Below are 26,207 nucleotides of genomic sequence, written 5' to 3'. Positions count from 1 at the left end.
CCTTATTAACCTGTCGATACTTTCAGTGATTTGTGTATCCGTACCCCCAGATATCTTTGCTTTAGTACTGTTTTTTTACCCACACATAAATAAAGTAGACATGAGTTTGTGAAAGAGATTTGGATTTTATTTTGGTTCTTGTGATCACTGAATATGCAGTGCCCAAAATAATAATGAGGCATGGAGAAGACGGTTCATACAATCTTAAAAAAAAACCACATGAATGGAAGTAACATTAAGAAAACAACATTAAATGAAAATTCAAGATATAACTTCAATCACATGATTGAAAATGAAATACAAGATTGGCATTAATATCACGCTGTTTAAAGAACTAAACTATTTACAAAGAAAGACTTGGATTTATCTAGCGCCTTTCACGACCACCGGCCGTCTCAACGCGCTTTACAGCCAATGAATGGAAGAGAGCCATTTTACAGCTTCACTTTCTCGCTAAATGCCAAATGGCGGCTGTTTCTTTCCAGTTGCCCCAGGTAGCCGCAGTGCCCAGTAGGTATTTTAGTTACTGTGCAGCTTTATAAAGTATAACTGCATAAAGGAGGATGTCCTACTGATTGGTAAATCAATGTTATTGTCATGCATTATATCATCAACCTAAAACATTGGTTCTTTTACAAAATGTTATCATCCCGAACAAAATCTCCTTTTCACAACCTCCTTTACATTCAAACTCTGGCCAGATTCCCAACCTCTCTGCCTGAAGTTACGGAAATGCAAGCGCACTGACTTGAAATTCTTCCCGCTTTTGCCAACTATAATTAAAAAAAACAAGCTGAACTGTTAAATAGTAGTTACTGAAGGTTTTAAGATTATCTAACATTATTGTCTTATTATTAAGATTATACAGCTATTTAGTTATCAAACGCTTTACAGTAATTTGGCTTAATCAATTGGAAAACAATATAGAAAAGGTACAGTATTAGTGGGATATTATCTCTGGAATCTGGTTCAGATCTATTTCTTTCCAAGTTACACATAGTTCTTGCTCGGAGCAACAGACCGAGGCGCAGAATACTTTGCCGAGTAGGAATTATCGTCCTTCGGAGGGCAGGTGCAGCAGAGCAGAGCCCCTCCGAGGAGCAGCAGACCCGATGTTCCCCAACCGATGTACAAGGAGGCTCCAAGTTCTCTCCTCTGGGCGTCCGTCACCAGCGGGTTGTAGAAATCCTTGATGATGGTGTTCGCTGACCAGGACACTGGGATCAGGGTCAACAACCCAGCCAGGATGAAGATAATTCCCGATATGATTGTGACCTTGGCCTTTGTTGCCTCGTTTTCTATACAGTTGGTGCATTTACCTCCCACGATGGAGATAAGGATGCCCATGATTCCTACCACGAGGGAGATAACTGTCAAAGCTCTGGAAGCCTGGAGATCTTGGGAGAGCGCTAACAGCGAGTCGTACACCTTGCATTGCATCTGCCCGGTGCTCTGAACAATACAGTTCATCCACAGACCTTCCCAAATAATCTGCGCCACCACAATATTGTTTCCAATGAAAGCGGTCACTCTCCACATGGGCAGGACGCAGGTGAGAAGAGCGCCCATCCAGCCGAACACACACAGGGCTATGCCCAGAATCTGCAGTCCCATTGATGCCATTCTCGTAGTTTTGTGCAAGCGATCCGCGAGGTTCCAGGAGAAACAATAGTGTCTGCTTTCACGATCCGCAGCAACCAGAAGACAATCAGTGAATGTGGTGACAATTATAGCCCCTCACCGGTGGGCGGGCATTCGCTCCTGTTCTCAGTGAACATAGCTGAAGACAGGCAATACCCGTCGGACCACATTCCAAAGTTGCTCTTACCATTTTCAGGTACTTTTGATAATTGAAGTGGCGCAAGAACGGGATGGTTAATAAAGCACTTGTGTCGTTCTTGGCGTCTGTGTCTGCCGCTAAATGTATTTTCTTCTGGTAAAGAAATGCATTCTTTATTGGTAAATTGTATTGCCTACTGTAACTCTAAGTAATATTCTATTTCGAGAACAAGGGACCTCCTCCTGGTAACTCTTTCACATTATAAACATCCATCTGAGTTAATGTAAACTAAATCCCCAGAGGACTTTACTGCTACTTATTTCCTTCTCTGATTCTTATGATAGGAGGAGCTAACTAAAAGGCAATCTTTAGTAATTTATTTTTCTTTTTCTGACCCTATCAATACTATGGGACGACAATGAGCGGTTTTGTACAGAACATCAACAGGCACCTGCTAGAAGGAAGATACTAGTACCAAAACTGAGGTTCTGTTCAAACCAAGATCAGTAAGAAGTAATTAAAATGATAATCGTCCAGCTAATTAAATTAGACTGTGATGATGTAATTGGCACCAATATATTTAATTACATTGCAAAAATATAATCACATCACTGACATGTAGCATCATGATAATGCATGCCTGTTCTTTCACCCCACAATAGTGGCAGTACCTCTTTGCTCCCCTCCGTGGTGGTAGTACTGCCCTTACCTGGTTCCATTCTTATCTATCCAACCACAGCCAGAGAATAAGCCAGAGGACGATTGATGAACAGTGGTGTACATTTAAGGAGATATTTCACAACGCTCAAGAAAAATATATTCCAGGAGGAGGAAAGGGCGTAAGAGAAAAGATAGCCATCCGTGACTAACTAAAGAAATAAAGGACGGTATCCAATTAAAAACAGGGGCTTACAATGTGACCAAAACTAGTGGGAGGACAGAAGATTGGGAAGCGTTTAAAAATCAACAAAGAATGACTAAAAAAATGATTAAGAAAGGGAAAATAGATTGTGGGGCACGCACTTTGTTTGCATGCTTAATGCCCACTTAACGCCTATTTTACTGCTGAAATGACGTATAACACCCAGATATCGCCCATTTAGCCACAAAATGGAAACTGACGGGCATTTTTAGGAAACTTATCAGCAAGCGTTACTTTCCCACTCTGCTTATCACCGGAAAAAATATTACTGCCCGACCACTTTTTTTGGGTGGAATCAGCAGAATGGGTGGAATCAACACCCATAATATCTCCCAGCGCTAATTTCCGCATTGATTTAATGCCGAGATTCAATAATACCGCCCGCCCACTTTTTTTCAACGTGAAGAGCATATTTGCTGAAACTAACGCCCAGCAGATCGGCCAGCATCAATTTCACCACCTCACACACATATTGCCCACAATAACGCTCGCCCAAAAAATGCCCACAAAAAGTGGAACTGTTCTGAATGAACGCCAGCGGTGTGGCTGGCATTTTTTAAATCCCACTCTTACGTGAGGAGCTGATATCTGAACGATTTGCCTGAAAGGGTGTTGATGTGAGTGACAACGCTGACACACTGCTGTATGTGTGCAGCTCAGACATCAATGTTGCCCATCACCTTGATGCCAGTTAAAGTTTACGTCCATTGATGATAAGTTGTATTAAACCTTTCATGTTAAGGAATCACCAGTGTGTAATGGTGCAGCTATCTGAGACAATGCGCAACAAGGTTATGTTCAATAACAAAAATTTTATACCAGCATTGGCCTGAAATCATAAGCATCACAGGCAATAACACCCAACCCCCCCGCCCACACCCCATTTCCATCATTGACATAAATCACATGTTCAACATGTTCAGCAACATAGAATACAAAGGCAAAGCAGGAGCATGGTCCCCAGGCCCCATACATTGCAATAAATTGCATACACCCAGATGGAGATGTAACACAGCCATCACCTGCGGATGTGCACCTCATTTTCCTTCCCCCCCTCCCCTTCTTCTCCCCACCTCTACCCCTTCCCCTCCTCGCTCCACGGCGCCTGGCCGAGGAGCTCCTCAGGCGGTGCCTCTTTGGGGGGGCAGGGGGGAATGAAGGCAGATGCAGTCATTGGATAGGTACAGGAGCGCGGGGTGCCGAGGGGGCAACATTCTTTGATGCAGAAGCAGGATCTTGGTCCTTGCTCTCATCTGTCATTCGCAGTGGTGGTGCAGAACCTAAGGGTGGAGTGCCATGCTCGGGGACCACTGGGAGGCCTGAGCCAGCAGTGTTCCTGGCTATCGCATCAAGGAACTCCGCCATGCACAGAATGTACTCGGTCATGGTGCCGGAGATGGTGGCCAACTGTTGGGATCTGCCCCCAATGCTAAGATGAGCTGGTCACCAATGTCTACAGACCTCCTGGGCAACTGTACTATCTCTTCGCTATCATGTGGTGCACATGGAACAGACCTGCCACGTCCACAGGACCTCCACGGGATCGGTGCCGTCCTGTGGACAAATGGGGTGCCCTGTGGTGAGGTACTCGGGGCTGGTACCTCCAGAGTAGAGGTGGCAATGACCAGTGGACCACTAGATGGCCTTGGGGTGGAATATCTTCTGGAGCATGACGATGCAAGTTCTTCGAAGTCCACGCTCTCATTCGTGGAGAACAGACCCAGCGGATTGACGGGCGAGAATCGGAACTCCTCAGCACCAGATGTAGGATCTTCCACCGACTCCTGCCCCGCGCCCCCACCTTCTGGCCTCTGTGGTCTTGCCTTGTGATGCACTGCTGGCTGAGCTGCAAAACACAAATGAGGTTATTGGAGGAGAAAGGGGTGCTAGGGTGACAAGGTGAGTCCAGCGCTATACACAGCATATGCACGACAAAAGCACCACCGCTATCAAAATCATTGCAGATATCACATTTCATGACCATCAACACATTTGCATTGCAGTGATTTTCATTAGGCCATCATTATTTCTATGACAATTTTAGAAATCATCTATCATATATGATTGTTCAGATATGAGTGGGTGTGGCATTTATTGACTTTACATCACACAATGGTGTAAGCTTTACTCACATGGCATCACTTCAGGTCTGCTGATGCATACGTGGCTGTCCGGGGGTGCTTCCCCCCGAGTGCGAGCACCCACTCCTCCATGTCAGTGATGTCACTGGGGATTGATGGCAACCCCCCTCCCCCCCCAACCGCCCCTCCCCCCCGTTCACCTCTGCACGGACCTCATCGTCAATAGCTTCTTCTGTAAAAGGTGACAGGATGACATTGCATGAGATCATTGCATGATATCATTGCTAGGTATTGTCACAGACACTGATACAACACTTAACTGACAGATGTAATCATGATTATTATGATAATCATCGTTGTTTACCTAAAGACGTACACCGTGACTGCAGGCTTTGAGTAAACCATTCCCGGTAAAAATGAAAAACCTCACATAGAAACATAGAAACATAGAAAATAGGTGCAGGAGCAGGCCATTCAGCCCTTCTAGCCTGCACCGCCATTCAATGAGTTCATGGCTGAACATGAAACTTCAGTACCCCCTTCCTGCTTTCTCGCCATAACCCTTGATCCCCCGAGTAGTAAGGACTTCATCTAACTCCCTTTTGAATATATTTAGTGAATTGGCCTCAACTACTTTCTGTGGTAGAGAATTCCACAGGTTCACCACTCTCTGGGTGAAGAAGTTTCTCCTCATCTCGGTCCTAAATGGCTTACCCCTTATCCTCAGACTGTGACCCCTGGTTCTGGACTTCCCCAACATTGGGAACATTCTTCCTGCATCTAACCTGTCTAAACCCGTCAGAATTTTAAACGTTTCTATGAGGTCCCCTCTCATTCTTCTGAACTCCAGTGAATACAAGCTCAGTTGATCCAGTCTTTCTTGATAGGTCAGTCCCGCCATCCCGGGAATCAGTCTGGTGAATCTTCGCTGCACTCCCTCAATAGCAAGAATGTCCTTCCTCAAGTTAGGAGACCAAAACTGTACACAATACTCCAGGTGTGGCCTCACCAAGGCCCTGTACAACTGTAGCAACACCTCCCTGCCCCTGTATTCAAATCCCCTCGCTATGAAGGCCAACATGCCATTTGCTTTCTTAACCGCCTGCTGTACCTGCATGCTAACCTTCAATGACTGATGTACCATGACACCCAGGTCTCATTGCACCTTCCCTTTTCCTAATCTGTCACCATTCAGATAATAGTCTGTCTCTCTGTTTTTACCACCAAAGTGGATAACCTCACATTTATCCACATTATACTTCATCTGCCATGCATTTGCCCACTCACCTAACCTATCCAAGTCACTCTGCAGCCTAATAGCATCCTCCTCGCAGCTCACACTGCCACCCAACTTAGTGTCATCCGCAAATTTGGAGATACTGCATTTAATCCCCTCGTCTAAATTATTAATGTACAATGTAAACAGCTGGGGCCCCAGCACAGAACCTTGCGGCACCCCACTAGTCACTGCCTGCCATTCTGAAAAGTACCCGTTTACTCCTACTCTTTGCTTCCTGTCTGACAACCAGTTCTCAATCCACGTCAGCACACTACCCCCAATCCCATGTGCTTTAACTTTGCACATTAATCTCTTGTGTGGGACCTTGTCGAAAGCCTTCTGAAAGTCCAAATATACCACATCAACTGGTTCTCCTTTGTCCACTTTACTGGAAACATCCTCAAAAAATTCCAGAAGATTTGTCAAGCATGATTTCCCTTTCACAAATCCATGCTGACTTGGACCTATCATGTCACCATTTTCCAGATGCACTGCTATGACATCCTTAATAATTGATTCCATCATTTTACCCACTACTGAGGTCAGGCTGACCGGTCTATAATTCCCTGTTTTCTCTCTGATAGTCACTCCTGCTGCAACTGTACAGGGTATTGGTGAGGCCGCACCTGGAGTACTGTGTACAGTTTTGGTCACCTTACTTAAGGAAGGATATATTAGCTTTGGAGGGGGTACAGAGACGATTCACTAGGCTGATTCCGGAGATGAGGGGGTTACCCTATGATGATAGATTGAGTAGACTGTGTCTTTACTCGTTGGAGTTCAGAAGGATGAGGGGTGATCTAATAGAAACATTTAAAATAATGAAAGGGATAGACAAGATAGAGGCAGAGAGGTTGTTTCCACTGGTCGGGGAGACTAGAACTAGGGGGCACAGCCTCAAAATATGGGGGAGCCAATTTAAAGCCGAGATGAAAAGGAATTTCTTCTCCCAGAAGGTTGTGAATCTGTGTAATTCTCTGCCCAGGGAAGCAGTGAGGCTGGCTCATTGAATGTATTCAAATCACAGATAGATAGATTTTTAACCAATAAAGGAATTAAGGGTTATGGGGAGCGGGCGGGTAAGTGGAGCTGAGTCCACTGCCAGATCAGCCATGATCTTGTTGAGTGGCGGAGCAGACTCGAGGGGCTAGATGGCCTACTCCTGTTCCTAATTCTTATGTTCTTATGTTCTTATGACTGTTACAAATCAAATTATATAAATACATAAGTACATGTAAATCAATGTAATACTTACTCTTGCAGATCCCACAAGGTCATTCCATCATTTGCGGCATTGGTTGACCTCATGCACCTCATTGGTCGCCGACGGGACCACCTCTGCTATCTCGGCCTATATCTTCTGGTATGCCTTTAGGATGGACTTCCCACGCCCTCCCTTTGTCAAATCACCCCAGTGTAACTCGACCTCCTGCAGGAGGGAGGCATTTGCCTCGTCCGAGAACCTCCGGGCTCTTTTGCGCCTCCAATGTGCTCCTCCCCCACTTCACTGCTCTCTCAGTGTCAGTCTCCACAGTGTGCTGTGATGCCTCCTCCTCTCTCTCCATTATAGGTCAAATATGTGGCTGGTAACAGCTACTTTTTGATTGCCTACTTGCCGTGAAGCTCTAAAGTCTCCGTCCTTCCCCCCAAAGCAGCCACATTACACCCAGACACGCCTTCAGTCCCTCTGAGCTCCCTTTCTCTCTGTCTCCTCTTCTGCACATGTCATGATGACCCTTGACCTCCAGAATCACAGGAATCGAGCATTGCCATGCCGTTGCTTAGGATGGCCACACTTTATGGCAGAAGGTCAAAAAAATGTAATGCTGTCGCCCATTTGATATCGCTCGCAGTATCGCCTATTTTCAAAAGTGGAAACTAGATGATTTGAGAATGGACGAGAAGCCGGCGATCTGAAAACCCTGTATTAATGCCCACGCCAGAAATATCGTTCATTTTTGGGCGATAACCACAAAAGTGGAGGTTCTAGCCCTGTGAAAGTAAACTAGCACGAAATATAAAAACAGATAGCAAGAGTTTCGATAGGTATATAAAAAGGAAAAGACTGGCTAGAGCAAATGTTCGTCCCTTAGAGGACGAGACTGGGGATTAAGTAATGGGAAACATGGAGATGGCAGAAACTCTGAAGAAATATTTTGTATCAGTCTTACGGTAGAGGACACTAACAATATTCCAACAGTGGATAGTCAAGGGGCTTTAGCGAGGGAGGAACTTAAGATAACGGGACTAAAGATGGATAAATCCCCTGGACCTGATGGCTTCCATCTCAGGGTCTTAAGAGAAGTAGCAGCAGGGATAGTGGATGCATTGGTTGTAATTTACCAAAATTCCCTGGATTCTGGGGAGGTTCCAGCAGATTTGAAAACTGCAAATGTAATGCCCCTATTTAAAAAAGGAAGCAGACAAAAAGCAGGAAACTATAGACCAGTTAGCCTAACATCTGTGGTTGGGAAGATGTTGGAGTCCATTATTAAAGAAGCAGTAACAGGATATTTGGAAAAGCAAAATTTGGTCAGGCAAAGTCAGCATGGATTTATGAAGGGGAAGTCATGTTTGACAAATTTGCTGGAGTTCTTTGAGGATGTAACGAACAGGGTGGATAAAGGGGAACCAGTGGATGTGATGTATTTGGACTTCGAGAAGGCATTTGACAAGGTGCCACATAAAAGGTTACTGCACAAGATAAACGTTCATGGGGTATATTAGCATGGATAGAGGATTGGCTAACAAACAGAAAACAGAGAGTAGGGATAAATGGTTCATTCTCGGGTTGGCAATCAGTAACAAGCGGGGTGCTGCAGGGATCAGTGCTATATTAACGATTTGGAGGAAGAAACCAAGTGTAACGTAGCCAAATTTGCTGACGATACAAAGATGGGAGGAAAAGCAATGTGTGAGGCGGACACAAACAATCTGCAAAAGTACATAGACAGGCTAAGTGAGTTGGCAAAAATTTGGCAGATGGAGTATAATGTTGGAAAGTGTGAGGTCAAGCACTTTGGTAGAAAAAAAATCAAAGAGCAAGTTATTATTGAAATGGAGAAAGATTGCAAAGTGCTGGAGTACAGTGGGACCTGGGGGTACTTGTGCATGAAACACAAAATGTTAGTATGCAGGTGCAACAAGTGATCAGGAAGGCCAATGGTATCTTGGTCTTTATTGCAAAGGGGATGGATTATAAAAGCAGGGAAGTCTTGCTACAGATGTACAGGGTATTGGTGAGGCCACACCTGGAATACTGCGTGCAGTTTTGGTTTCCATATTTAGGAAAGGATATACTTGCTTTGGAGGCAGTTCAGAAAAGGTTCACAAGATTGATTCCGGAGATGAGGGGATTGACTTATGAGGAAAGAATGAGAGGTGATCTTATCGAAACGTATAAGATTATGAGGGGGCTTCACAGCGTGGATGCAGAGAGGACGTTTCCACTGATGGGGGAGACTAGAACTAGAAGGCATAATCTTAGAATAAGGGGCCGCCCATTTAAAACTGAGATGAGGAGAAATTTCTTCTCTCAGAGCGTTGTGGATCTGTGGAATTCACTGCCTCAGAGAGCTGTGGAAGCTGGGACATTGAATAAATTCAAGGCAGGAATAGATAGTTTTGAAGAGCTCAACGCTCTTCCGGATGCACTTTCTCCACCTAGGGTGGTCTTAGGCCAGGGTCTCCCAGGCATCAGTGGTGATGTCGCACTTCACCAGGGAGGCTTTGAGGGTGTCCTTGTAACATTTACACTGCCCAACTTTGGCTCGTTTGCCATGAAGGAGCTCCGCATAGAGCAGTTGCTTAGGGAGTCTAGTGTCTGGCATGTGAACTAAGTGGCCTGCCCAGCGAAGCTGATCGAGTGTGGTTAGTGCTTCAATGCTGGGGATGTTAGCCTGTGTGAGGACACTGATGTTAGTGCATCTGTCCTCCCAGGGGATTTGCAGGATCTTGCGGAGACATCGTCGGTGATATATCTCCAGCAACTTGATGTGTCTTCTGTAAGTCATCCATGTCTCTGATCCATACAGGAGAGTGGGTATTGCTACAGCCCTGTAGACCATGAGTTGGTGGTAGGTTTGAGGGCCTGGTCTTTGAATACTCTTTTCCTCAGGGGGCCGAAGGCTGCACTGGCGCACTGGAGGCAATGTTGAATCTCCGCATCAATGTCTGCCTTTGTTGACAAGTAGCTCCTGAGGTATGGGAAGTGGTCCACGTTGTCGAGGGCCGCGCCGTGAATCTTGATGACTGGGGGAGCAGTGCTGTGCGGCGAGGACAGGCTGGTGGAGGACCTTTGTCTTGCGGATATTAAGCGTAAGACCCATGCTTTCATATGCCTCGGTGAGGACATTTTATCACATTAAAGGCACTATAGAAAGGCAAGTTGTTGTTTTAACACACCCTACATTGATCTAGGTATTGCATAAAGTACGTTCCCAAACTATCACTCCTCAACAGTCATAAAATTAGCATAAGAGAAGTAAATAGAAGCAGTGAGCATATGATATCATAAATGGAAACATTCACTTTCAGACCAAACACATTTTTGATTAGATAGTAATCCAAGTTAACAACATGTAGGTATTTTTTATTTCATGATACTCCGGTGACGTGCCTTGGGCCATTTCATGATGTTAAAGGCACTATATGAATACAAGTTGTTGTTGTTGTACATAACAGATAATCTCATTATCTAATGTGTCTTTGGATCAGCTAAAAATTCCAACATGAAGATATCCAGGGTGGGAAAAGTCAGTGTTTCTATATTGTATGATATGTAATTAATTCCACTGTAGTCCTCTTTTGCCTGCAAATCCCCTGGGAGGACAGACACACCAACGTTAGCGTACTTGACCAGGCCAACCTCCCAAGCATTGAAGAGCTGACCACACTTGATCAGCTCCACTGGGCAGGCCACACTGTTCGCATGCCAGACACGAGACTCCCAAAGCAAGTGCTCTACTCGGAACTCCTTCATGGCAAACGAGCCAAAGGTGGGCAGAGGAAACATTACAAGGACACCCTCAAAGCCTCCCTGATAAAGTGCAACATCCCCACTGACACCTGGGAGTCCCTGGCCAAAGACCGCCCTAAGTGGAGGAAGTGCATCCGGGAGGGCGCCGAGCACCTCGAATATCATCGCCGAGAGCATGCAGAAACCAAGCGCAGGCAGCGGAAAGAGTGTGCAGCAAACCAGTCCCACCCACCCTTTCCCTCAATGACTATCTGTCCCACCTGTGACAGGGACTGTGGTTCTTGTATTGGACTCTTCAGCCACCTAAGGACTCATTTTAGAGTGGAAGCAAGTCTTCCTCGATTCTGAGCGACTGCCTATGACATGGCTATAGTCACTGCACTTCACGGTAAACATTGAGACTTTAGAGACAGTGCATTGCAGATTCACTAGGATGCTGTCTGGAAGGAGGAAATATAAACATGAAAAAATACTTGAAAAATTGGGTTAGTAGTTGAGCAGAAACGATGTCAACATTTAAGACTGTATTCAATAGGTGGATGAAGAAAAAGGAGTTGCAAGTATATGGGAACAGTGTGAGTAAATGTGATTAGAACTATTTGCTCATCTCGCCTCTCCTTTAAAATTTGCGTTCTCTACCACCCACCCAAGTTTGAAGTCAAGTTTTTCACCGAGATATCTTCATTGCTTTCCTTCCTCAGCCTCTGCACTGAGTGACTTCTCATTCTCCAAGGGACGCAGATATGAATGTTTATGGCGGACAACTGGTTTAGCCATTGATCACCAGATCTGGTGGGATCACATAAAGCACAATCGAGTCCTGCTCTCCTCTACCAAACTGCTCACTATTCCAGGATCATCACGGAATGTAAGGATAACCCATTGCTTCTCTTCATTACAAATTATCTTCTTAAACCCGTTCCCCTGCTTCCTCCACTGTCACAACAAGTGCGAGGAGGTCATGGACTTGTTTGTCACTAAAATTGAGACCATCCATTCAGCTGCCTTTGCTGCTTCCCTCCCTTCCCCTAGCCCATCGGGCTAAACTTCCTCTAAGCTTCCCTCTACCCTAGACCTGAACTCGCACCTTTCTCTAGTTTCTCTTGTATCTCTCCTCATGTCCTCTCTGAACTGGGAACAGTAGCACATTGGTCATGTTACTGGACTAGTAATCCAGAGGCCTGGACTAATAATGCAGAGATGTGAGTTCCCACCACTGGTAGCTGGGGAATTTAAATTTGGTTAATTAAATAAATCTGGAATACAAAGCTAATATCAGTAATGGTGAGCATAAAACTATTGGATTGTCGTAAAAACCCATCTGGAGGAAATCTGCCATCCTTACCTGGTCTGGCCTATATATGACTCCAGACTCACAGCAAGGTAATTGATTCTTAACTGTCCTCTGAAATGGCATAGCAAGCCACTCAGTTGTACCAACAACAGCTTCGAAAAACAATAAGATGAATAAAACCGGACGGACCACCTGGGATCAACCTAGGCATCAGCTTCACACGACAATCGCACACGCAGCTTAGTCGACCCTGCAAAGTCCTCCTTACTAACGTCTTTGGACTTGTGCCAAAATTGGGAGAGCGGTCCCACAGACTAGTGGAGCAACAGCCTGGCATCGTCATACTCACAGAATCATACCTTTCAGCTAATATCCCCGACTCCTCTATCACCATCCCAGAGCTGGCAGCGTAGTAATATACAAGTCGAGAGGGAGTGGTCCTGGGAGTACCGTACATTGACTCCAAACCCGTTGAAGTCTCATGGCTTCAGGTCAAGGATGGGTAAGGAAACCTCCTACTGATTGCCACCTACCGCCCTCCCTAAGCTGATGAATCAATACTCCTCCATGTTGAGCACCACTTGGAAGAAGTACTGCAGGTAGCAAGGGCACAGAATGTACTCTGGGTGGGGGACTTCAATGTCCATCACTGAGTGGCTTGGTGGAACCACTACTGACCGAGCTGCTCGAGTCCTGAAGGACATAGCTGCCAGACTGCAACAGGTGGTGGGAGAACCAACACGAGGGGAAAAAAACTATTTGACCTCATCCTCACCAATCTACCTGTCTCAGATGCATCTGTCCATGACTGCATTGGTAGCAGTGACCACCGCCCAGTCCTTTTGGAGAAGAAGTCCCGTCTTCACACTGAGGGTACTCTCCATCATGTTGTGTGGTACAACCACCATGCTAAATGGGATAGATTCAGAACAGATCTAGCAGCTCATAACTGGGCTTCCATGAGGTGCTGTGGGCCATCAACAGCAGGAGAATTATATTCCACTACAATCTGTAACCTTATTGTCTGGCATTTTTCTCACTCTACTATTACCAACAAGCCAGGGGACCAACCCTGGTTCAATGAGGGGGGAAGAAGAGCAGGCCAAGATTAGCACTAGGTGTATCTAAAAATGAGGTGCCAACCTGGGGAAGCTGCAACACAGGATACATGCATGCTAAACAGCAGAATGCTATTAACAGGTAAGCGATCCCACAATCCACAGATCAGATCAACACTCTGCAGTCCTGCCATATCCAGTTGTGAATGGTGGTGAACAATTAAACAACTACAGCCTCATTACAGCCTTGGTCCAAACATGGACAAAAGAGCTAAATTTCAGAGGTGAGGTAAGAGTGACTGCCTTTGATATCAAGGCAGCATTTGACTGAGTGTGGCAACAAGGAACCCTAGTAAAATTGGAGACACTGGGAATCAGGGCGAAAACCCTCCACTGGCTAGAGTCATACTGAGCACAGAGGAAGATGGTTGTAATTGTTGGAGGACAATCATCTCAACCCCAGGATATCACTGCAGGAGTTCCTCAGGGCAGTGTCCTAGGCCCAACCACCTTCAGCTGCTTCATCAATGACCTTCCCTCCATCATAAGGTCAGAAGTGGGGATGTTTGCTGATAATTGCACAGTGTTCAGTTCCATTCGCAACTCCGCTGATAATGAAGCGCTCCATGCCTGTATGCAGCAAGACCTGGATGATGTTCAGGCTTGGGCTGATAAATGGAATGTAACATTCACAGCACACAAATGCTAGACAATGACTATCTTGAACAAGCGAGAATTTAACCACCGGCCCATTACTGTCGCTGAATCCCCCACCATCAACATCCTGGGGGTCACCATTGACCTGAAACTTAACTGGACCAGCCACATAAATATTGTGGCTTCAAGGGCTGGGTATTCTGCGGCGAGTGTCTCACCTCCTGACTCCCCAAAGCCTTTCCACCATTTACAAGGCACAAATCAGGAGTGTAATGGAATACTCTCCAGTTGCCTGGATGCGTGCAGCTCCAACAACACTCAAGAAGCTCGACACCATCCAGAACAAAGCAGCCCGCTTGATTGGTACCCCATGCACCACCTCAAACATTAATTCCATCCACCACTGGTGCAGCATGGCTGCAGTGTGTACCATCTGCAAAATGCACTGCAGCAACTCACCAAAGCTTCTTCGATAGCACCTCCCAAACACACGACCTCTACCACCTAGAAGGATAAGGGTATCAGGTGCATTGGAACACCATCACCTGTAAATTCCCCACCCAAATTACATACTATCCTGACTTAGAAAGATATTGCCGTTCCTTCATCATTCCTGGGTCAAATTCCTGGAACTCCCTCCCTAACAGCACTATGGGAGCACCTTCACCACAGGGAATGCTATGGTTCAAGAAGGCGGCTCACCACCATCTTCTCAGGGTAATTAGGAACGGGCAATAAATGCTGGCCTTACCAGTGATGCCCACATCCCAGAAACAAATTTTTTAAAATCTTGTCCATGAGACTGACCTCCTGCTCCTTTGATCCTATTCCCACCAAACTCCTGACCACCCAGCTTCGCCTCCTAGCCCCATGTTAGCTGATATTGTTTATGGTTCTCGCTGATCATGTACTATTCCCCCTCCCCTTCAAATCTGCCATTAGCAAATCACCTCCTTCCTCAAAAAACCGACCCTTGACCCCTCTGCCCTTGCAAACTATCACCCCATCTCTAACCTCCCTTTCCTCTCCAAAGTCTTTGAACATGCTGTCACTTCCCAAATCGAGACCATCTTTTCTGCAACTCCATGTTTGAACCCCTGCAATCAGGTTTCTGCCCCTGCCACAACACTGAAATGGCCCTTATCAAAGTCACAAATGACATCCTATGCCACTGTGACTGTGGTAAACAATCCTTCCTCATCCTTCTCAATCGCTCTGCAGCCTTTAACACAGTTGACCGCACCATCCTCTTCCTATGTCGTCTAACTGAGTGGGACTGCTCTCGCCTAGTTCCATTCTTATCTATCCAGAAAATCACCTGAAATGGCTTGTCTTTCCGCTACCACAACATTATCTCTGGAGTCTCCCAACGATCTATTTCTCATCTGCATTCTTCCTCTTGGCGACATCATCCGAAAACACAATGTCTGGTTCCACATGTACGCTAATGACATCCAGCTCTACCTCACCACCGCCTCTCTTGACCCCCCCCCCCCCCCACTGTCTCTGATTTGACACGCTGCTTGTTGGACATCCAGAGTAGAAATTTCTTCCGACTAAGTATTGAGAAGACTAAAGCCATTGTCTTCGGCCCTCTCCATAAACTCCATTCCCTCGCCATTGACATCATCTTTCTTCCTGGTCACTGTCTGAGATTGAATTAGACCGTTTGTAATCTTGGCATCCTATTTGATCCTGAGATGAGCTTCCGATCATATAACCGCTTCATCACTAAGACCCCCTACTTACACCTCCATAACATAACCCGTCTCCGTCCCTAACTCAGCTCATCTGCTGCTGAAACCCTCATCCATACCTTTGTTACCTCTAGACTTGACTATTCTAATACACCTGGCCAGCCTTCCATCTTCTTCCCTCCATAAACTTGAACTCATCCAAAACTCTGCTGTCCGTATCCTAACTTGCACCAAGTCCCATTCACTTATCATTCCTATGCTCATGAACCGACTTTTGTTCCTGGTCTGGCAATACTTAAACATTATTGGCTGCTGCCCAATTATATCCCTCATTCTTTTGAAGTGGAAGCCACCTTCTTTGAAAAAGCTCCCAAAGCATTAACAAGAGTGCTGTAATTATATATATATATTTTAATCAACTGAGTAAATGGGGATGTGAATAACAGCCATATCTGGAATGTTGTTAGGCAATGGCAGTAGTCCTTAAAGCACTTTCTCAATATAACAGGCACCACACGTGGAACAGGAAACTGAAAGTGAATGGAAAGGTCTAAGGAAGAGACATTGCAACTGTTACCATTTCATAAATGGCAGTTCTCTATCAAGTATCAAGCTCTCTGTCACTGTAGTGTATCCGAGTACAGTTTCTTTGACTGATTTGTAAATCAAGTGCAAAGATTATTACCAATATCTGGTCTTTTCTTTTGTTCTTGGGCTGTGGGCAGTACTGGAAAAGCAAGATTTATTGCCCATCCCTAGTTGTCTCAGAAGTGGTGTTGGGCCTTTTCCTTGAATTGCTGCGGTTCTTGTGATGATGGCACTCCCATGATTTTAATATGTTGGAAAATTACCCAGTGACTATGAAGATACGATGATATATATCCAAGTCAGGAGGGTATGTAACTTGGAGGATAACTTGAAGTGATGGTGTTACATCAAAGCATTACATAAGAACATATGAAATAAGAGCAGGAGTAGGCCATTTGGCCCCTCGAGCTGCTCTGCCATTCAATAAGATCATGGCTGATCTGATCATGGACTCAGCTCCACTTCCCTGCACGCTCCCCATAACCCTTCACTCCCTTATCACTCAAAAATCTGTCTATCTCCATCTTCAATATATTCAATGACCCAGGCTCCAGCCTCCAGCTCTCTGAGGCAGAGAATTCCACAGATCTCCGACCCTCTGAGAGAACAAATTCCTCCTCATCTCAGTTCTAAATGGGTGAGCCCTTATACTGAAACTATGCCCCCTAGTTCTAGATTCACTCACGAGGGGAAACATCCTCTCTGCATCTACCTTGTTGAGCCCCCTCATGTATCTTATATGTTTCAATAGGATCACCTCTCATTCTTCAAAACTCCAATGAGCATAGGCCCAACCTGCTCAACCTTTCTTCATAAATCAACCCCTTCATCTCAAGAATCAACTTAGTGAACCTTCTCTAAACAACCTCACCAATGCCCTGTACAGTTGCAGCAGGACTTCCCTGCTTTTATACTCCATTCCCTTTGCAATAAAGGCCAACATTCCAATTGCCTTCCTGATTATTTGCTGTACCTGCATACTAAATTTTTGTGTTTCATGCACAAGGACTCCCAGATCCCTCTGTACTACAGCATTTTGTAATTTATCTCCATTTAAATAATAATTTGTTTCTTTATTTTTCCTGCCAATATGGATAACCTCACACTTTCCCACATTATACTCCCTCTGCCAACTGTTTGTGCCAACTGTTAGCCTGCCTATATCCCTTTGCAGATTTTTTGTGTTCATTTTTGCTTTTCCCACCCATCTTTGTATCATCAGCAAACTTGGCTACATTACACTCGTCCCTTCATCCAAGTCATTAATATAGATTGTAAATAGTTGAGGCCCCAGCACCGATCCCTGTGACACCTCACTAGTTACCGTTTGCCAACCGGAAAATGACCCATTTATCCCGACTCTGTTTTCTCTTAGTTAGTCAATCCTCTATCCATGCTAATATATTACCCCCCAACCCCTTGAGCTTTTATCTTGTGCAGTAGCCTTTTATGTGGCACCTTATCGAATGCCTTCTGGAAATCCAAATACACCACATCCACTGGTTCCCCCTTATCCACTCTGCTCGTTACATCCTCAAAGAACTCCAGTAAATTTGTCAAACATGATTTCCCTTTCATAAAACCTTGCTGACTCTGCTTGACTGTATTATGTTTTTCCAAATGCCCTGCTACTGCTTCCGTAATAATGGACTCTTGCATTTTCCCAATGACAGATGTTATTCTAACTGGTCTAGTTTCCTGCTTTCTGTCTGCCTCCTTGTTAAAATAGAGGCTTTACATTTGTGGTTTTCCAATCTGCTGGAACCTCACCAGAATCCAGGGAATTTTGGTAGATTACAACCAATGCATGCACTATCTCTGTAGCCACTTATTTTAAGACCGTAGGATGCAAGCTATCAGGTCCAGGGGACTTGTCCACCTTTAGTCCATTATTTTACCGATTATTTTTACTTTAGTGATAGTGATTGTTTTAAGTTCCTCCCTCCTTATAGCCCCCTGATTATCCATTATTGGGATGTTTTTAGTGTCTTCTACCGTGAAGACCGATACAAAATATTTGTTCAAATCTCTGCTATTTCCCTGTTTCCCATTATTAATTCCCCAGTCTCATCCTCTAAGGGACCAACATTTACTTCATCTATTCTCTTCCTTTTTATATACCTGTAGAAGCTCCTAATATCTGTTTTTATATTTCTTGCTAGTTTACTCTCAGAATCTATCTTCCCTCTCTTTATTATTTTTTTAGTCGTCCTTTTGCTGTTTTAAAAAAATTCCCAATCTTCTGGCCTCCCACTAATCTTGGCCACTTTGTATGCCATTGTTTTCAATTTGATACCATCCTTTACTGGCTTAGTTAGCCACAGATGGTTCTCCCTTCACTTAAAGTCTTTCTTTCTCACTGGAATATATTTTTGTTGAGAGTTATGAAATATCTCCTTAAATGTTTGCCACTGCTTATCAACTGTCTTACACTTTAATCTATTTTCCCAGTCCACTTCAGCCATCTCTGCTTTCATACCTTTGTAATTGCCTTTATTTAGAATCAGGACACTGGTTTGAGATCCGACTTTCTCGCCTTCCAACTGAATTTGAAATTCAACCATGCTATGATCACTCTTTCCTAGAAGATCCTTTACTATGAGATCATTTATTAATCCTGTCTCATTACACAGTACCAGATCTAAGATAACCTGCTCTCTGGTTGGTTCCACAATGTACTGTTCAAGGAAACCATCCCGGATACACTCTATGAACTCTTTCTCAAGGCTACCTTGGCCAATTTGATTTGTCCAATCAATATGAAGATTAAAATTGCCCATGATAATTACAGTACCTTTCTTACAAACCTCCATTATGTCTTGATTTATACTCCATCCAACAGTGTAGCTACTATTAAGGGGCCTGTAGACTACGCCCACCAGTAACTTCAACCCTTATTATTTCTTATCTCTACCCAAACTGATTCTACACCTTGATCTTCTGAGCCAATATCGTTTCTCACTAACGCACTGATTTCATCCTTTATTAACAGAGCTAGCGCACCTCCTCTTCCCTTCTGTCTATCCTTCCAAATTATCAGATACCCCTGAATATTCAGTTCCCAGCCTTGGTCACCTTGTAACCATGTCTCTGTAATGGCTATCAGATCATATCCATTTATATCTATTTGTGCCATCAACTAATCTATCTTGGGATGAATGCTGCATGCATTCAGATAAAGAGCTTTTAATTTTGTCTTTTTACCATTTTTCCCTGATTTGACTCCACTTTCTAATACACTCATTTTTATACATTCTGTCCCTTCCTGTCTCACTCTGGTTATCATTTCTCCTACCGCTACCCTGCTCTATTGCCTTCTCCTTACTCCTTAACTTTTTAAATTTCAGCTCACCTGCTCCCTCCCTCCGCCCCCCCACCCCCCACTATTTAGGTTAAAGCCCTCTCTACAGCCCTAGTTATTCGATTCACCAGGACACTAGAACCAGCATGGTTCAAGTGAAGCCCATCCCAACGGAACAGCTCCCTCTTACCCCAGTACTGATGCCAGTGCCCCATGAATTGAACCCCATTTCTCTCGCAACAGTCTTTGAGCCATGTGTTCATCTCTCTGATCTTATTTATCCTATGCAAATTTGCTCATGGCTCAGGAAGTAATCCAGAGATTATTACCTTTGTGGTTCTGCTTTTTGATTTAGCAGTCCATTCCGTATATACTGCAACCATGAAGTACCAGTAATGGAGGAGTGTATATTGAGCCCAGTGGCAGGAATGCTGATGTAGTGAACTGCTCTTGGATGGTGTCAAGCTTCTTGAGTATTTTTGTGGCTGTATCCAGCAAGGCAAATAGTGAATATTCCATCACATTACTGACTTGAGCCTTGTAGATGGTGAAGAGGCTTTGAGCGGTCAGGAGGTGGGCCATTCATCACAGAGAAGCCAGACTCTGCCCTCCTCTTGTAGCCACGGTGTTGATATGGATGATAAAGTTAAGCCTTTGTTCATTGACAGCCCCCAAGATGTTGACGGTGGGTGTTTGGTGTTTGGTGATGGTGGTGCCATTGAAGGTCAGGAAGAGATGACTGAGCTTGCTCTTATTCACGGTGGTTTTTACCTGACCCTAAGGTGGTTCAAATGTTATCTCTCATCTGACAGCCAAGTCTAGATCTTCTCCAAGTCTTGCTGTACGCTGGCATGGGTTGCTTCATTAATGGAGGAGGTGTGAATAATGTGGATTGATCAATGAACTGCCCCTTTCCTGACCTTATGATGAGCGAAGATCATTAATGAAATAGTTAAAGATGTTTGAGCCAAGGTCTCTTCCCTGAGGCACTCTTGCAGTAATGTCCTGGGACAGAGATGATTGGTCTATGATAACCAAGACCATCTTTCTTTGTGTTAGGTAAGAAAACCATCAGCTGCGTTGCTTTCCCACTTTAAATACCATATTAAATTCACTAATGCCTCCAATTTAAAAAAGCAGAATTAAGGAATACACCTCAGAGTTGTTTAATATCAATTGTAGGGAATGTCTTTGAAAGATCTAGTGGATGAACTCTTGGAAAAACATAACTTGTTGGGAAGCAGTCAGTTTGAATTCAGGAAAGGGAAGTCATGTTTATCTAATCTTTTGGAATTTTTCTAACACATTTTAAGGTGCTTTACATTATATGCTTAGATTTGCATCAAGGTTCATCAGTAATAATTTACAACCAAAGTAACAAGTCGTAGAATAGGATATAAAGTATGATGCAGGATAGAAAATTGGCTTAGAAACAGAAAGAGGATAGCAATGAATTGGAACTTTTCAGGCTAGATGAAGGTTATGAGCAAAGCTCTAATCCTTGAATGTTCACTCTCAAGAACTGATGTTAATCTGGCCATCTCACTTATCTGATATAGTTCATTGAATCAAATGCTATTCAATCTAAAAAATCATCTCACTTAGAACCTGGCAAGAGACCCAGCTTAAAAAAAGACACAAACATAAGGCATGCATAGAACTCTAAACTTGGATGGCCTGGGTTCCTGGTCCATTTCCCTCACCTCCTCACCACTTACGGTCCTGAGAGCATCTGGTGAAAGGTGATGGTAGGTTTGGGGTAGAGCTGCCCTTTTCTCCGAGGAGCACGGAACACACTTGCACACGGGGGGAAGATTATTGTAAAAGACTTGTGCAAAAAATAGACACATGATAACTCATAAGTGTTAGGAAGGATGTAGCGAGTAAGGTATTGGACACAAAAATACCACTACCAACAACAACAACTTGTATTTATCATCATCATCATAGGCAGTCCCTCGAAATCAAGGAGACTTGCTTCCACTCTAAAAATGAGTTCTTAGATGACTGAACAGTCTAATACGGGAACCACAGTCTCTGTCACAGGTGGGACAGACAGTCGTTGAGGGAAAAGGTGGGTGGGACTGGTTTGCCGCACGCTCCTTCCGCTGCCTGCACCTGTTTTCTGCATGCTCTCGGCAACGAGACTCGAGGTGCTCAGCGCCCTCCCGGATGCACCTCCTCCACCTAGGGCGGTTTTTGACCAGGGACTCCCAGGTGTTGGTGGGGATGTTGCATTTTATCAAGGAGGCTTTGAGGGAGTCCTTGAAACATTTCCTCTGCCACCTTGGGCTCGCTTGCCATGTAGGAGTTCCAAGTAGAGTGCTTGCTTTGGGAGTCTTGTGTCAGGCAAATCCTTTGTCAATTTTTTTTCCATAGAATATACAGCACAGAAACAGAGTGGAGCTGGTCGAGTGTGGTCAGTGCTTTGATGTTGGGGATGTTGGCCTGATCGAGGATGCTAACGTTGGTGCGTCTGTCCTCCCAGGGATTTGCAGGATCTTGTGGAGACATTGTTGGTGGTATTTCTCCAGCGATTTTACTGTATATGGTCCCTGTCTCTGAGCCATACAGGAGGGCGGATATCACTACAGCCCTGTAGACCATGAGCTTGATGGCAGATTTGAGGGCCTGATCTTCGAACTCTCTTTTCCTCAAGCGGCTGAAGGCTGCGCTGGTGCATTGGAGGCGGTGTTGAACCTCATCGCCGATGTCTGCCCTTGCTGATACTAGACTCCCGAGGTATGGAAAGTGGTCCACTTTGTCCAGGGCTACACCGTGGATCTTGATGATTGGGGGGCAGTGCTGTGTGGCGGGGTCAGGTTGGTGAAGGACCTTTGTCTTACAGATGTTTAGTGTAAGGCCCATGCTTTTGTACACCTCAGTGGAGATGTTGACTGACTTGAAGTTCAGTCTCTGAACATGCGCAGATGCAAGCGTCGTTCGCGTATTGTAGTTCAGCGACAGATTTGTATAGCGCCTTTAACATAGTAAAACGTCCCAAGTTTTTTCACAAGAGTGTTATAAGACAAAAATTTGGCACAGAGCCACATAACAAGAAATTACGACAGATGATCAAAAGCTTGGTCAAAGAGGTAGGTTTTAAGGAGCGTCTTAAAGGAGGAAAGAGTGATAGCGAGGCGTAGAGTTTAGGGAGGGAGATCAAGAGCTCAGGGCCTATGCAGCTAAAGGCATGGCCACCAATGGTTGAGCAATTATAATCAGGGATGCTCAAGAGGGCAGAATTTGAGTAGCGCAGATATCTAAGGGAATTGTGAGGCTGAAGGAGATTACAGACATAGGGAGGAATTTGTAAACAAGGATGATACTTTTGAAATCGAGGCGTTGCTAATTTGGGAGCCACTGGAGGTCAGCAAGCACAGGGATGTTGGGTGAGCAGGACTTGGTGCAAGTTAGGACATGGGCAACCGAGTTTTGGATGACCTCAAGTTTACGTAGGGTAGAATGTGGAAGGCCAGCCAGAAGTGCATTGGAAGCATTAAGTTTCGAGGTAACAAAGGCATGGATGAGGGTTTCAGCAGCAGATGAGCTGAGGCAGGGGCAGAGATGGGCGATGTTATGCAGGTGGAAATAGGCAACTTAGTTATGCCGTGTATATGTGGTCGGAAGCACATTTCAGGGTCAAATATGAGAAGAGAAGCCTTTGCAGGTGATTTTCTGGCTACGATTGGATAGATAAGAATGGAACCAGGCGGGTGCCGTCCCACTCAGCTGGACAATGATGGAGAGGCATTGGAGGAGGATGGAGTGGTCAACCATGTCAAAGGCTGCAGCCAAGGTTGCGAACAGTCTGGTTAAGCCTCAGACAGATGCTTGGGAGAGGGAAGTAGTCAGTGGCTAGGGAACAGAGTTTGTGGCGAGGATCAAAGACAAAGGTTTCAGTCTTCCCAATATTTAATTGGAGAACATTTCTGCTCATCCAGTAGTGGATGTCTGACAAGCTGTCTGACAATTTAGAGACATGGAGGGGTCGAGAGAAGTGGTGGTGAGGTAGAGCTGGGTGTTGTCAATGTACACGTGGAAACTAATACCGTGTTTTCGGATGATATCACCAAGGGGCAGCATATAGATGTGAAATTGGAGGGGCCAAGGATAGATCCTTGGGAGACCCCAGAGGCAATGATGCAGGAGTGAGAAGAGAAGCTTTGCAGGTGATTTTCTGGCTACGATTGGATAGATAAGAAAGGAACCAGGCGAGTGTAGTCCCACCTAGCTGGACGATGGTGGAGAGGCGTTGGAGGAGGATGGAGTGGTCAACTATGTCAAAGGCCACAGACAGAGGAGAAGGACGAGAGGGATAGTTTTACTTGGTCACAGTCACAAAGGATATAATTTATGACTTTGATAGTACGGTGGCAGAGGTTGAAACCGGATTGAAGGGATTCAAACATGGAGTTCCGGGAAAGATGGGCACAGATTTGGGAGGTGACTACATGTTCAAGGACTTTGGAGAGGAAAGGGAGGTTGGAGATGGGGCGATAGTTTGCAAGGACAGTGGGGTCAAGTCTTGTTTTTTTGAGAAGCGGGATGATGACGGCAGATTTGAAGTAGAGGGGGACAATACCCGAGGAGAATCAACCGTTAACAATGTCAGCTAACATGGGAGCCAGAAAAGGAAGTTAGGTGGTCAGCCGTTTAGTGGAAATAGGGTCGAGGGAGCAGGAAGTGGGTCTCATGGACAAGATGAGCGAGTAGAGGTCAAGAGGGGAGATTGGAGAGGAACTAGAGAATGATACGGGTTCAGGGCTAGGGCAAGGGAGAACCTTAGAGGAAGTTTGACCCGGCGAGCTAGGGGAAGGTAGAGAAGTAGCAGAGGCAGCTGATCGGATGGTCTCAATCTTAGAGTCAAAGTAGTCCATGAGCTCCTCGCACTTGTTGTTGGAGGTGAATGGCTAAACCAGTTGTCCACCATATCCAAGTTGGACTTGAGGGAGCAAAGGTGAGGGCCATACAAGGGGTTCAGCCAGGGTGAGAGAGAGTAATGGTTTTAATATTAAATGTAATAGGGCATCAAAGGTGATGGTGTGGGTGTAGTTGAGCAGATCGGTGGCTTAACAAATGTGGTTAAATGGAGGGCTAAAGGCTGGACAGTTGGGAAGCTCCTTAAAATCTACCTTTGACCAAGCTTTTGGTCATCTGCAGTCATTTCGCCTTATGTGGCTCGGTGATAAATGTTTGTCTTATAACACTCCTTGAGGCACCTTGGGACGTGTTACTACGTTAAAGGTGCTTTTTAAATACAAGTTGTTGTTGGTAGTGGTATTTTTATATCCAATACCTTACTCACTACATCCTTCCTAACACTTACCAGTTTTTCTGATAAAATACCAAGGGTATTATGTAATCCTTGATGGCAAAGAGAATGTACAGCAGGAAGGACGTTTCGTGAACCAAATCACCACATTTCAAACCCACTTCTCCATATTTTAAAGACAAAACTAGTGCAAATTAAAAGGTGCAGAGTGTGATAGGCGTGGGGCCAAGACCTTGAAAAACTAATTTCATATTAAAAAAACAGTGTTTGATTAAGAGAAGGTTGACTGGTTGCCATAAGGTCTTTAATGGGTGACTGGAGATATCCTGTGGCATAACAGCAGTGGCCTTCATTGTCACTGGGAATACCCAGGGTACACAGGAATTAAAATGGCCCAGGCCTCACACTGCGAGTCCCCACCCCCTCTCCTCCCCCCCAGCAGCCTGCCCACACACATCCTTCCAGGCCATTCCAAATGCATTTCCTAATAAAAATCAAGGCCCATATCTCTTTAAAGAGACAGGTCAGGATAGTTCCCTTTGGGAGTCTGTTGGGTTCAATGTGCAATTCCATGAACATAGGAATAAAGATCATCATCTTTGTATTCCTGTGAAGAGTTTCGAGTAGAGCGCTTGCTTAGGGAGTCTCATGTCGGTCATGCGGACGATGTGGCCCGCCCAACGGAGCTGGTCGAGTGTGGTCAGCGCTTCAATGCTGGTGATGTTGACCTGGGCAAGGACACTGGCGTTGGTGTATCTATCGTCCGAGTGGATTTGCAGAATCTTGCGGAGGCAGTGCTGGTGGTACTTCTCCAGTGCTTTGAGGTGTCTGCTGTACATAGCCCACATCTCTAAGCCATATAGGAGGGTGGGTATCACTACTGCCCTGTAGACCATAAGCTTGGTGCCAGATTTGAGGTCCTGGTCTTCAAACACTCTCTTCCTCAGGTGACCTAAGGCTGTGCTGTCATACTGGAGGCGGTGTAAAACCTTGCCGTCGATGTCTGCCCTTGCTGATAGTAGGCTCCTACATGGCAAGTGAACCCCAGATGGGCAGAGGAAACGCTTCAAGGATACCCTCAAAGCCTCCTTGATAAAGTGTAACATCCCCACCGGCACCTAGGAATCCCTGGCCTAAGACCGCGCAAAGTGAAGGAAGAGCATCCGGAAGGGCGCTGAGCACCTCGAGTCTCGTCGCTGAGAGTGTAAATTCCTGGATTCTTTTACCTCAATCTGGTTCAGTAAAATTATTGAGTCGAATACCTCTTGTGCTTTGAACAAAGCAGTCTTTATTACCG

The 26,207-nt window shown here is 45.1% G+C and overlaps 1 protein-coding gene across 1 annotated transcript in view; it reads right to left on the bottom strand.

The window, feature by feature from the left end:
- Window positions 1-974: 974 nt before the first annotated feature.
- Window positions 975-26,207, bottom strand: part of LOC139226465 (claudin-4-like) — a 60,802-nt gene continuing 35,569 nt past the window's right edge. The window contains exon 2 of the mRNA XM_070857255.1: window positions 975-1,624. Within this exon, the coding sequence (XP_070713356.1) occupies window positions 991-1,624 (634 nt within the window). The 3' untranslated portion in view covers window positions 975-990. The remainder of the gene's footprint in view (window positions 1,625-26,207) is intronic.

Source organism: Pristiophorus japonicus, chromosome 16, assembly GCF_044704955.1.
Source record: "Pristiophorus japonicus isolate sPriJap1 chromosome 16, sPriJap1.hap1, whole genome shotgun sequence".
Classification (NCBI taxonomy): Eukaryota; Metazoa; Chordata; class Chondrichthyes; family Pristiophoridae; genus Pristiophorus; species Pristiophorus japonicus.
The sequence above is the reverse complement of the archived record's forward strand: the minus strand, read 5'-3'. Positions and strand labels throughout refer to the sequence as shown.